General features: G+C 60.2%; 1 protein-coding gene across 1 annotated transcript in view; it reads left to right on the forward strand.

The window, feature by feature from the left end:
- The first annotated feature begins 1,105 nt into the window (after positions 1-1,105).
- The window catches only part of EEIG1 (estrogen-induced osteoclastogenesis regulator 1), a 36,408-nt gene continuing 24,174 nt past the window's right edge, over positions 1,106-13,339 (forward strand). Inside the window, exon 1 of the mRNA XM_004423500.3 lies at positions 1,106-2,067. Within this exon, the coding sequence (XP_004423557.1) occupies positions 1,922-2,067 (146 nt within the window). The 5' untranslated portion in view covers positions 1,106-1,921. The remainder of the gene's footprint in view (positions 2,068-13,339) is intronic.

Below are 13,339 nucleotides of genomic sequence, written 5' to 3' on the forward strand. Positions count from 1 at the left end.
GTACTGCACTCTCTGGGCGCCAGGACTCTCCAAGGACCCCTTCCTTTGCCTGTACTCTGCCTAACCCAGGGCATGAATCCTGCAGGTGGCTTGGGTAACTTTGTTCAAGAAGGCTTCTCTCTGTGTCCCCTTCCCCCCGACTCCTACCTCCATCGAACTCCCTCAGTCCCCCGTACGTCCCCCATTACAGTTCTCATCCACCCGATTTGTCACTGCCTGTGTCCCTGTCTGCTTCTCCACCTGGTCTTGAGCGTGGAGACGTTGGAGAGGGCGGGCCCACCAGGCTGACTGCTAGGTCCGAGCCTGGCTCAGAGCAGATTGCCCCTTAACATTTGGGGACTGAACGAAAGAACAGTATGTCCAGGGCCTGGGAGGCTCCCGAAGCAGTCTCTGTGCCCAGGACAGTTAATCCAGTCAGGGAGACCAACCTCAACTAGGTAAGAAACTAACCGACAACAAAAGATAGCGCTTGGGACGGGAGAAGCTGGGTCTAACACAAGGTTGCGTAATGAAATGCTCCAAATCACCCCCTGGTCACTTCCCTCCTCAGTGCTGAGAACTAGAGATTCGGAGGCGAAATACCTGTTTGGTCTAGTCCCGGCTACCTCTGAGTGTGTTTTCTGAAAAACGGGACTCGCTACCTTCCGGGCCTGATTTAGGGGTCAACGAGCTCAATCTGGGGGGACAGTGGAGGGCCATTCCAGCCACAGTGTTCACATTGTTTCTTCTCTTCATTGTTTCTTCTTTTCTTCTGCTCGCGCCCTCCTCCTTGCCCTGCCAGCCCTGGATTCCCGCCCCGCGACCTCCCACTGTCTTCCCGGGGCCCCTCTCCTTTTCCCTCCGCTCCGCCCCGACTGAGGAGGCGGGCCCAACCGCGCGGTGCACCAATCCGAGCGCCCTGACCAGCCTCTGCCTCCCGCGAGTCCCGCCCCACACCGCTCTCCGCCAATCGCGCTCCGCGCCCGCCTCGCGGGGCCGCCCAATCGCAGGCGGGCTGGGCCGCCGGCGCCCCGCCCCTCCCTCGCCGGGCGGCGGGTCCGCGGCGGCCGCGCTGGGCCTCGGCATTCTCCGAACGGCGCCGCGCAGCGTCGGGGTCGGGCGGCGGCGTCGGGAGCGCAGACGGCGGCGCTGCTGCTAGCGGGGTGCTGGGCAGAGGCGGCGGGTGAGGCGCGCGCCACCGGCCGGCCGGGGAGGCGCCTCAGCTCCGCCGGGGCCCGCGGCGCGGGACCAAGGACCGAGGAGGAGGCGGCGCCCCCGCTGCCCGGGGCCGCGGCTGGACGTTCCCGGCCCGGAGCGTCCCGGACGCGCCTCCCGGAGAGACCCCCCACCCAGAGCTCCCGGCCGCCCCCTGGGGGCCCGCAGCCTCCCGGGACTCACCTGCTCCGGCAGCCCGGTACCCAGGTGCGGGGGCGTGTGCGCGGCGAGGGCGCCTCCCCCGGCCGCCAGCGGGGCGGGGGCGGAGGCGGGGCCGCCCGCCGCCCTCGGCCTCACCGGTCCGCCCGGCGCCGTCAGTCTCACCGGTCCGCCCGCCGAGCCCGGTCGCGCGGCGAGCTCCCGGGTACCGCGGCCCGGGATGCTGCTCGCCAGCGCTGCCGCTCGCGCGCCGCCCGCTGCCCCTGCGCTTGCCTCCTGGGCCATGCTCCACTGTTTACATGCCGGTGAAGCCCCCGGCCACTCCGAGCCCCTCCGAGCCCCGGCTCCCCGAGGGTGAAGCCAACCGGCCCGAGAACTGGACTGGTCGCTCAGACCCGGGCCCTCCGGACTCAGATCCCCGCCCTCTCTGCCGCCTCCGCCACCATCTGGGCGGGGTCCGGCTCTGGTGTTTTGAGGAGGGGGTGTGGTGTAGGGAAAGGAATCCTGGGGATTTCTGGCTCCCCCCTTTTTTTTGGCCTTCGGGGCTTCAGACTCAGGGAACTCGCTCATGGCTTTCTTGATGAAAAAGAAGAAATTCAAATTCCAAACCACTTTCACCTTGGAGGAGCTGACTGCGGTCCCCTTTGTGAACGGGGTCCTCTTCTGCAAGGTCCGGCTGCTGGATGGCGGGGATTTTGTCAGCTTGTCGTCAAGGTAGGAGCTAGGGCAGTCGCGCCTCTAGGGGAGGGGGATGATGAGCGAGATCTAGCCACTTGGCGAGTGTGGAAGCGCCCCTTGGGGCCAAGAGAGTGCTGGGGGTTGTGTGTGTCTTGAGGCAGGTTTGCACAAGGTAGGGCTAAGCGATCTGGGAGGTCTGGGCCAGAGAAAGCTGGCAAGGTGCCGGGCACTGGTTAGCAGGTGACCAGCCAGATACCTGGGGGGTCTATTCTTTCAGCCCCTTCTTGGGGCCTTGCACGCAGCTTGCGTAGGCCCATTCTGCAGACTTGCACAAAGCCCAGCGGGGTTTGTGCCTTGAAGGGTGAGAAGGGGAGGAGGGTTCCAGGCCACCTTGCACTCAGCTGGCCACTTGCGATGTCATATGATTTAGAGCCTGGGCCAGCCACAGGTTTCTTGGTACTCCCAGAGGCTGGGAAGGCCTGGCCGTGGGCCCTCCTGGTCTGGCTGGAGGGGAATGGCAGGATTTTGGCCTGCCTAGGCCCCCCTCTTAGGGACAGCCCTCTTCTGGCTGCAAATGGGCTGTTTTGCATTGCAAATACTCTGTCCACCCTCTCTGAAAAAGGCTTGATCAAGTTTGGTTTTGTGTTCTTCCCCATCCTGCACCCTCTGCCCAGCTCATTGCTGAGGGCGGCTGAGTTCCCAAGCTGCTCCCACTGACGGGGCACATAGTCCTGGCCGGTCCAGGAGAGTGCCTGGGAGTCTGATTGAGTCCTAGCTCTGTCACTTTCTGGGTCCAGTACAGGTCTCTGTCAGAGAGGTGTGGAGAAATTTCAGTAAATAGAATGTGGTGCAGGGCCTGGCACAGGGCCTGGGGACGCGCTGGTTCCCTTCCCTGGTCTGTCCCTTTGCCCCTCAGGCCTCTTTGTGGGCCCAGTTAGCTGGATCTGCCTCATGGTTCTGAGATGGGAGTGCCTGTTATAGATGGAGAAACTGAGGCCCAGAAAGAGGAAGTAAGTGGCTTGCCAGGGACTTTGCAGGAGGTGGTTGTCAACTGAACTTGGCCTGTTTGGAGACCTGTTGGGTGAATCTGGGGTCAAATATCCGCTGGGAGGAGGGGAGAGGACCCATGTAGCCAACCCAGATTTAGGAATCTCTGGTGTGGACAGGTGGGTTGCCTTTTCTGTGCATTTGGGCCCGCTCAGGCCTGGAGGCTCCCCAGTCTACTGGGAGCTGCTTATCTGAGGAATTCAGACAAGGGCTGCCCTTTGCTGTGGGGGTGGCGCCGTGCTCGGTGTCCCGGGAAGCCTGTGATCCCGTGGCCACCCACAAAGCAGCGCAAGTTTTTAGGGAAAGGGCTGTGCTCAGAGCTAGGGCTTGGGGTCGGCCTCTCACTGGCTGGGTGACTCTGGGCAAGTTACCTAACCTCTCTGATTCCAGGAACCGGCGATTATTGGTGCTGTGCTCCTTGCTTTACTAGCACCTCTCACTTAACCCCTTGACCATGCCATGGAGCAGGGTGGAGATTGGGGGGGGTCTGTAGAATTATTATGCCCATTTTGCAGGGGAGGATGTGATTTTTGTGAGTTAATACAGCGGAGCCCAGATTCAAACTCAGGATGTGCTTTTAACTACTACCATGTTCTGCCTTTGAGTCTTAGTTTCCTCCTCTATGAAATAGGAGAAATCATACCCACTCCTAGAGTTGTGAGGGGGAATGGGTAATGTTTATACCATGTCGGCCCAGGCAAATTGTTGTAGCACTTGTTGTTATTATGGCAGAGGGGCCCAGGCCCTAGCCCCTCCCAGGCCTTGGGGGGGATCAGCTGGAGACAGCAGGGGTCCTACATGTGAACTGGGGGTGGGGACAGGGTCGTGGATCCCACTGAGGAATTGGTATTCAGCCCCAGGCTGACGTCTCGCCTGGCCTCCCAGGCCCTGGAGCCACTGTCACCCTACCTGTCAGCCTTTCCATTGCTCTAAACCTGCCCTCTCATCCAGGAAAGTCTGGAAAGTTCCAGGTCTCAGCCCACAGTGTCTGGATTTCGCCTCTGCCTCCCCTTGTTGTCTCCTGGCAAGGGGCCATGGATTCCCTGAACCCAGCTGAGCCCAAACAGCCTTTCCTAGCCCTCATCCTGGATGAAACCTGAGTGGGGCTGGGGAGGGAGGAGCTGACTTTGGGCCCCCCAAGGCTGGGCACTTGTGTGGGTTCTGGGTATGTTTGCTGCTGGGCAGGTGTGGCTGGAGGGGGCAGACAGTGACGTTGGGGCTTGAGGCTACCCCCTCCACTCTCATCCTGCCCACCCTGGTCTGCAGCCTGTGAGCCCCACCTCACAGCCCAACCCTCCAGACGGCCAAGGCCCCATTGTTTGGGAGTTGGGGTAGAGTCAGGGGTAATGAGACGTGCTTAGATCCTGGGCTGAGATCCAGTAGCACGCTCCCCACAACCCCAGGTACCCCTGAGATGGCCCAGAGACTGGTGGTGGCAGCACGGGTGGTGTCTGAGCGAAGCAGGCCTGAGGCCCCACCCCTGCCGCACCCGCCCTCCTAGCTGGAGTGTTTCCCTGCGTGATGGGTGCCATGGCAACAGCTGGGTACACAGCTCCAGCCTGACCCAATTTGAGCAGGTAGAACAGGTGGTACATCACACTGTTCCCCAGCCTCGTCTTTCTGAGGCTTCCTTACGAACCACAGTCCTCACGGCTACCATGTTCTGAGGGCCCCCGCTATGTGCCAAGCACTGTGCTGAGTTTTGCAAATGGTTCGTCCATTAATCCTCTCGGCCGTCCGGAGAGGCAACAAGGCCAGAGAGGTGAAGCCACATGCCAGAGGTCACCTGGTGGGGAAATAACCCTTTTATTATTAGGGTTTAAGCTGCCTTTGACTGTGCACTTACTGTATGTCAGGGACTTGCTGAGCACCTCAGATGTGTGGTCAGTTGAGTCCTCGAACTGGTTGCCTCATGAGCTGATGAGGAAATGGGTCAGGAGACCTAGAGTGCTGGGCCCAGGAGTGGCAGAGCTGTGATTTAGATTGGGCAGGTCCGGCTGCAAAGCCCTCCCTTGCCTTGGTGGCAGAGAGCTGAAACAGCTACAGTCCCATATGGTGTCCCTAGACCTTTGAAGGTTGTTTTCAGTGGGTTGGGTGGTACAGGAAGCTCCACGTTTGGGTAATTTCAAGGCACCAAGCTAGATCCCATGAGATCTGAGGAAAAGGGGCCCCAAGATCGTAGATGGGGATGGAGCTGAAGTCACTGCCTCGGATTTGGGGCCAGGCACGGGCTGGCACTGAGGCACAATGGGCATTTGCCAAGGTCCCTGCATGGAGGCCTTCCAGGCGGATGCATCCAAATGGCATCTGGGAGGCTTTACTGGGGGTCCCTGGAGGGATGCGGAGGTCCCAGCCAAGTTTGGTGAGTCGGGAAACATGCACCGGGCCATGGTCTCCCCAGGGTGGGCTGGGTGCAGGCTTCCAGCCAATCTGTCCTTCAGGCAGGAAGAATCCCAAACATCCCGAGAGGTCTCTGTGTCCAGCTGGCACTGGTCCTGTGGCCTGCCCCGTGCACGTGGCTGGCGGTGCCAGGGGAGGGAGCAAGAAGGAGGCATCAATTTTCCTTACAGCAAGTCCTCTCTGGAGGAGACAGGCAGAGAGTGCCTCCTCAGCCAATGGATGGGGAAACTGAGGCCCGGGGCTGAGAAGTCATTTGTTCAGGGTCACTTCATAGGAAAAGCTAATGGCACAGTGGAGTGGACTCTGGTCTGGCCCTGACCTCTGTCCCCTGTGCCTCAGTACCTGTCTCTGCATAAAGTGGGCAGGCTGGGCCAGAACGAGAGGAGGGGCCCCTCCAGGGGTGCCAGGCTGTCCCTGAAGCAGACTGTGTGACCTGGGGAGGCCCGTGCCCCGCCCTTTCTTCTTGGGCAGCTTTGAATCCCCAGTTTTCTCTTCAGTGGGATTTTGATTTGGGCAACCTATTGAAAGAGTGCATGCCTGCTCACAGACAGGTGCTGCTTTCCCTCCGTGGGCCTGGCCTTGGGCTGGCGGGATGGGAGCCTTGAGGGATATTTGGGATTTTGGGGCCATGAAGAAGGCTTTGGACAGGTGAGCTCTGCAGCTGGAAGCCCTGGGCCTGGGGAGGTCTTTGCACACACTACAGGCTTTGCCCAGCCTCCGATTCCCTGAGGCCCTCTCCCTCCCTCCTTGGAAAAGGCTGCAGAATGCTACTGGAATCAGCTACCCTGATGCCTGCCCTCACGCACATCTTGGTGTGGGGGGGGGGGTGTGGAGATGGACACATGGTTCAAGCCCGAGGCAGGGGGGAAGTGGAGGTGCAGTGGGACCCCAAGTCAGGCAGGGCATCCACTTCACAGAGCAGAAGCTCTGGAGGCTGAGAGCTGGGGCAGGAGGAGGAGGCTGGCAGGCCTGTGTCCCTATTCCGGAATGCATCTACCAAGGCCCTGCTTGGTCCTGGGCTTTCAGAGGTGAACGGGACTAGACAGCCCTCCTCCCGTGCAGCTCCCCATGGGAGTGGGGCAGTGTGCCTGGTGGGCATCACAGAGACCTCAGAGCCAGGGAGATCTGGGATGGGTCCTCTTCAGGATTCCGTTAGATCCTGGTGGACCACTTGGGGAAGGCATTTCTGTTCAGTCAGCTGTCCATTTGTCTGACAGGTGTTGACTGGGCACCCACCCTAGGCTGGACATGGTCCTTGCCCTCATGGAACTCATGATCTCTTGACAGAGCACATCATGGTGATAGAGAGGGTTGCCCCGAGAAAGTGACCCTTCACAGGAGCTTTGAAGGCCGAGGGAGATCAGACTGGAGAGAGGTTGCAAAGAGCCTTGTGGGTAGAGGCCCTCCGGTGGGAAGGCACTTGGTCAGTCATCTAGGCGAGGGGCTGGTGTGGCTGGGGTGCAGGGAGGGGCTGGAGTGAATGAGGATGGGGGGTGGCTGGGCTGGACCGTTCCTGGCCTTGGGGGTCCATTCAAGGGGCAGAGGAGCAGTGTGGCCTGGTTTGCCCATTAGGGTGAAGGCTTTTGGCTGCTAAGTGAAGATGCAAGGGGGCCTGACCGGCACCCCAGAAGGCACAGTTGGAATTGGCTGGGCAAGCTGTGCTGGCCTGGCTGGGTGGTGGCAGGCAGAGGGAGAGGAGTGGGCAGACTGGAGAGAAGGTTGGTGGGCAGGCGGGTTTCCTCATCCTGAATTGCCTGGCCCCACACCTAGCACTTACTAGGTACCAGAAGATGGCAGTTCCAAGGGCACACGGTGGCCAAGCGTAGCTGGTGTTTTGTTGCTCTAATAGTTTTTTTTTTTTTTTTTTAATTTAATTTTATTTATTTATTTTTTCCCCAAAGCCCCAGTAGATAGTTGTATGTCATAGCTGCATGTCCTTCTAGTTGCTGTATGTGGGACGCGGCCTCAGCATGGCCGGAGAAGCAGTGCGTCGGTGCACGCCCGGGATCCGAACCAGGGCCGCCAGCAGCGGAGCACGCTCACTTAACCGCTAAGCCATGGGGCTGGCCCATTCTCTAATAGTTTTTGACAGCACTAAAATCCAGACTTTCAGTTTCTTTTGAGTTGGAAGAGCTGGCAGCAGTGCCATGTGGCAGTGTTTGGCCCAAGGGGCTTTGTGGCTGCCCCCTCCGTGGGCTGCCTGCTCTAGGCTCCTCCTGACCCCACTGCAGGCCCTTGGAGCCCTGACTGTGGTCTGCCGCCCTCGTTTTACTCGGCCCAGCGTGGTCCCCAGGGCTGCTGTGGGCGTCCTTCCCTGTGCAGGCTGGTGGGCGTGAGGAGGCGGGGCTCCTTGGAGAGAAGTCCTGCTGGCAGGAGAAGTGGGCGAGGCCAGGCTGGGAGGCACCAGGCCAGCCGCTGGCTCCCCGAGGGGCCAGACTGTGCTGCTGGTGCCCTTCGTGAGGCCTGAAGCCACCCAGTCTGTGCCTGGCCTTGGTGTCTGCTCCTTGGACCTGGCCTTTGCCGCCAGCTGGCCAACTGTTGGCAGGTGCCGCCCTGGCAGCCCCTGCCACCTGCCCGCCAGCCTGGCGCCAGCAGAGCCCTGACCTGAGGTGATCTGGCTCTGTAGAGCCAAGGCAGTTCCCTGAGGCCTCTTCCTCACTTCCAGCTCTGTCCTGGGAGCCACTCTGGCCAGGGGTTCTTAGCAGCAGTCACATTGCGGGCCTGTGGGCCCTGCTTGACCCGGGGTAGCTGGGGGCCCTGAGTGCCTTTGAACTCATCTTGTTTAGTACCTGGAAGTCCTGACTTGCATTTGGGAAGCTGTGCTTGGGCCTTGTGGTAGCTGCTGGTGTGTATGCTCACGGCCTCAGGAGCCAGGGGACTCAGTGTGTGGAGTCTGGTGCCTGCCGTGTGGTGACCTTACTGCTGGGAACGGGCAGTAACACCCATGGCAGCCAGTGTAGGTTTATCCTCATCTCACCAGACAGCCACGGAAAGGTTTGAGCAGGGGAGAGACATCAGATTTGCTTAGAAGGAGACCTGGAACTGACATGGGGTGGGGGCAAGGGGTGGCTCTCTTCATTATCCACCTTGCCTAGCAAGTGCTTAGGGTTGTGGGGGACACCAGACCCGCCCCCAGGGCCCCACACGTGCTCTGTGACCTGAGATCTGCCACCCCTGGGCCTTCTGGCCCTCCCTGAGGTCACACTGTGCCGTTGGTGGTCTTGGTGAGGCCTGAAGCTGCCCAGCCTGTGCCTGGCCTTGGTGTCTGCTTAGGGCTGTGTTTGCAAACCCTTGGTCTCTGCTCTGAGCCTCTCCTGGCCCCGGGCTCGAAACAGCTCTCACATGCAGGCCTGGAACCACCTGCCCCTGCCCCTGCCCAGATGTCAACTGGGAGTGGCCAGCCTGCAGCCCCTCCAGCCAGCTCCGGTAGAGGGAGGACTGTCTGCCTGTTTGGTCAGGCTGGTGCCTCGCCCCATACACAGACCTGGGAAGGACGTTCCCCTCCTGCCTCTTGCTGCCTGTGTGACCTTGGACAAAGACCTTAGTCCCTAAGCCTCAGTGGCCCTCCCTAGCAAGCAGGGCTGCTGGTGCCTGCCTCGCAGTGCTCTTGGGAGGACACAGTGAGATAATGCCTGTCAGACGTCCAGCTCAGCTCCTGGCACATGGTAGAAACACAGTCCATGCTGCAGTCCATCCTCCGGTCCCCGGGCTGAGTCATGGCAGTGGGCTGGATGGCACACCTCAGTAGCCCCTCCGTGGCAGCTGGCACTTCCCTCTGGGCCAGGACTGACGGGTGTGTGTCTATCTTGTGATTCTGTGGGGTGCTGCGGGGAGAGGGTGCCTCCCGTCTAGTGCTCTCTGCCGTCTGGAGGGGTGGGAGTGGATGAGGAGCACACCTAGTGTCTAAGGGGCAGGGCCTCACGCTGGAGCTCAGGGTCCTCAGTGGGGTTTGTGCGCTTTCTTACCCCCCCTGCCTTGAACCTTCCCTGCCTTGGGGTGCTTGGCTCTGAGCCAGTGAGAGCTGGCGCACTCCCCCTGGGCGAGGCTGGGCTGGGGGGTCTTCTGCCTGCAGGAAGGGGCCCTCTGCATAGCTAGCTCCGGGACCCACTCTGGCAGGCAGAAGACAGCTCCCCATATGAGGTGAGGGCACTGGCATCAGACGCTGCTGGGGGACGGCGGAACCGGTGAGAAAGCCAGGGGCCCCTCAGTGGGTGGGAGGCCCTTGCCACTCTTGGCGCTGCCCTGGCTTCCACTACGCCTTCCTCTTACAGGTTTTTGCTTCTGCAGTTGCCTTGTCCTCGAGCTCCCTTCCCCGGCTTCTTCACCTGGCTAAACTCCTGCTCAGCCCAGGAGCCACCTCCTCCAGGAAGCCTTCCCTGGCCTCTTTTGGTCTTGTGCACCCTCTGTGGGCCCTCATCTCAGGACACTACAATCCCCGTCCATGCTTCTTAGCTCCTTCCCCAGGCTGGGCTGGAGCGGCCTCTGTTGCATCTTAGTTCTGGGGCTTCCTGCCTCAGGTTGGTGCTGGCGCAGGGCTGGGACTTTTCTCCCTTGGCATTGAACCAGTGTGGGCGCTGATGGTGCTGGACCATGTGCCAGCCACCACCAGCTGCTTAACCCCCCCCCCCCCGCCCCGCCCCGGTGCTGGAGGAGTCAGTCCGTGTCAGGCGCAGCCCTCACCCACATACCAGGCAGCTGGGCACTGCCGTGCTGTGATTGAGAGGCAGCTGGGGGCACTGATGGGTTGTGTTGGGTGGACTCTCTGTGGGGCGTGGGGTTGTTCCTAGTGGGATGGGGAGCAGGAGGGGGCTGGGCCCTGCCCCGAGTTCTGCAGTTGGACTTTGGCAGCTACTCACTGGCTCTGTGACCCTGGCCAATGGCCTTGTCCTCTCAGCCTCTGTTTTCTCCTCCATCAAATGGGGTGGAGGTGCTTGTGTGGGGGTGGGAGGGCTACCTAGACCAGGGCTACCTGCTCAGCACAGGGCCATGCATCTGGCAGCTGGAAACAGACTAAACCTGCTGAGAGGGGAGAAGGTGCACAGGCTGCGCTGGGGAGGGCAGAAGTCTGGGTCCTGTTTGCATGCAAGATGCCCTCACCTCCCACCACTTCCTCTTTGGGAGGCTGGACTCTCTGCAGACGTGGGTGCAGCACACCTGTGGCTCCCCCAGTCCCTCAGGGGCAATTTCCTGAGCACCTTCTGTGTGTGGGGCCCTACAGGCCCCAGGAAGTGATGCTGGACTTGGTCCCAGACAAGTAGGTTAGTGGGCGGTGGGAGAAGAGCAGCCCAGGGCAGAGGGAGGCAAGGGCAAGAGTGCTGAGCTGGGAAAAAGAGCCAGCGGCCTAGGGGCTTGGAGTGGGGGCATGGGGAGGGGCTTGGAGTAGGGGGATGTGGGGAGGGGCTTGGAGTTGGGGGGCATGGAGGGGGCTTGGAGTGGGGGCATGGGGAGGGGCTTGGAGTGGGGGCATGGGGAGGGGCTTGGAGTGGGGGCATGGGGAGGGGCTTGGAGTAGGAGGGCATGGGGAGGGGCTTGAGTGGGGGGCATGGGAAGGGGCTTGGAGTGGGGGCATGGGGAGGGGCTTGGAGTAGGAGGGCATGGGGAGGGGCTTGAGTGGGGGCATGGGGAGGGGCTTGGAGGGGGCATGGGGAGGGGCTTGGAGGGGGGTACATAGAGAGGGGCTTGGAGTGGAGGGGCATGGGGAAAGGCTTGGACCTTATCTGAGGCAGGAGCCACTGAAGGGTATGAATCAGTCGGATTTGTGTTTTAGAACCATGAAGGGCAGCCATGGGGTTGACCGCTTGGGGCCCCACGTTGCAGAAGGGAAGGTGGCTGTCAGCTGAGAAGGGCGGCTTCCTACCTCTGTCATCAAGGAATGGTTAAAAACAAAACTCGAGCCTTTGAGGCGACAGTGAGATTGAACAAGCTGTGCTTGTTCACACAGCTTGTTCAATCACACAACAAGGAAGTGTCACAAGCAATGTTGAGGGAAGGAAGCTGAGACAAGAGCGTGGTGTGTGATGCTGTTTATATAAAGTTCAAGAGCATGCTGAGGAAAAAACCCGTCCTGATACAAGTCAGGATGATGTTATCTTTGTCGGGGTGGAACTTGTGTCTGGAAGGGGCTTCTGGGGCCTGTAAAGTCCTGCTTCTTGGGCACTGGTGACACGTGACTGCTCTGAGAGTCTGTGAGCTGTGCACCGACGATGTGTGCACGTCTGTGTCAGAAGCAGCCTGGAGACACCCACACCTTTGGTGGTGCTGGGCCCCAAGGTCCTCTAGACAGAAATGTGGCGCCTCCTGGGTGCCTGGAAACGGTCCTCGGGTCTTTCCAGGGTCTTTCTGGTAGGGCAGCCTGAACCATCCTGACCTGATAAGCATTGCTCTTCTTTATGAGGCCGTAACTCAGCTTGGCAGCTGCCAACAGCCTTCTCTGGCTAGGGATTTTCCTTCTGCCTCTTGCAAACCCAGGCAGGGGCTGCTGGGCCGTGGGGCTTGGCAGTTCAGAGGGAGAGTGGGCTCTTGAGCCTGCCAGAGCACAGGATCTTTCGGAGCCTTGCTTTCCTCATCTGTGAAATGGAATGATAAGCTCCTTCTTGGTGCTTGGATTAAAAAGGTTGACACTGGTTAGGTACCCAGCATAGCGCCTGGCACAGAGTAAGTGCTCAGTGAAGACTGGCAGTGGTTGGTCTTAATCCAGGGCAGTTATTGGAGGGGACCCAAGGGTGGGAGTAAAAAGGAAAGGTCCATGTTCCTCCCTCTCTCCTTTTACTGTTGTTGTTTCTCTTCTCTCTTCCTGTGGTTCACCCATTCAGCAAACATTTGTGATTAGAGCCGGGCTGCTGCCCTGGCCCTGCACTGGGCACTGGGTCCAGCAATGGCCAAGACAGCCATGGTCCTTGCCCTGGGGACCATGAGCCGGGGAGACTGGTAGACACATCGGCTCTCAGAGGAGTGTTGAGGACAGCAGGGGAGGGGAGGCACTGGCCTCTTCTGCCTGCTCTGGCCCTGACTCCTCTCTTTGGGGATGGGCTTTCGCCTGATGTTCTCTCCCTGAATGCCAGGAGAAGTCCTGACCCTGGGCTCCAGCGCCTCCTAAGCGTTTCGTGTCAGCTAAAGAGGAGTCACAAGGACCTGGGTGAGAATGGCCACGCCCATTTTGGATGCAGACAAGAGCGAGGCCCAGGCTTGTTCTGGATGTATCCCCAATGTCCCGCTCAGGCCTGGCTCTTAGTAAGTGCTCAGTTAATGTGTGTGGAGTAAGTGAATGACAGAGGCAGCGATGGGCCCAGGGTCGGCCCGTCAGCCTGCAGGAGAATCAGGTGTTTGGGGAGTGGAGATTGGTGAGTCAGGGCCTCATGGTCTCACCTGACCCCCAGCCCTTCGTCCTGTGGTTGGAGTCTTGGAGAGCTGCTGAAGACGGCTGGAGAAACAGGTCTGAGTCTGTGAGGAGATGTGACCCTGGCTGAGTCGTCCCTGATGATTCCCTCAGAAATCCAAGGAGCCTTGGGGAGTGCTGTGTGGAGCAATGGGAACATCGGGGGGCAGATCCAGAGATGGCGATGAGCCCTGACCCCTCAGACTCTGTAGCGAGCTAGAGGACACAGCCCAACCACAGCCGGAGGCCCCTTTTCTGGAGGCGGAGTACCTGTGCAAGAAGGCCTAGGGCGGCCCTTGTTGGAAGCAGGGCTGTGAAGGTCACTAATTGAGTCATCAGTTACGTACTGAGCGCCTTCTGTGTGCCAGATGCTGTCCTCAGGACGCAGGGAGCAGCAGTGCTGAAGCCACAGCCCTCTCTGGGACCTCCGTGCTCTGGGACACGGGAGCCTCGTCCGTTTCACCATACCTAAGACCCAGGCCCGGA

The sequence above is a fragment of the Ceratotherium simum genome, chromosome 29 (assembly GCF_057802395.1).
Source record: "Ceratotherium simum simum isolate JZ-2026a chromosome 29, ASM5780239v1, whole genome shotgun sequence".
Classification (NCBI taxonomy): domain Eukaryota; kingdom Metazoa; phylum Chordata; class Mammalia; order Perissodactyla; family Rhinocerotidae; genus Ceratotherium; species Ceratotherium simum.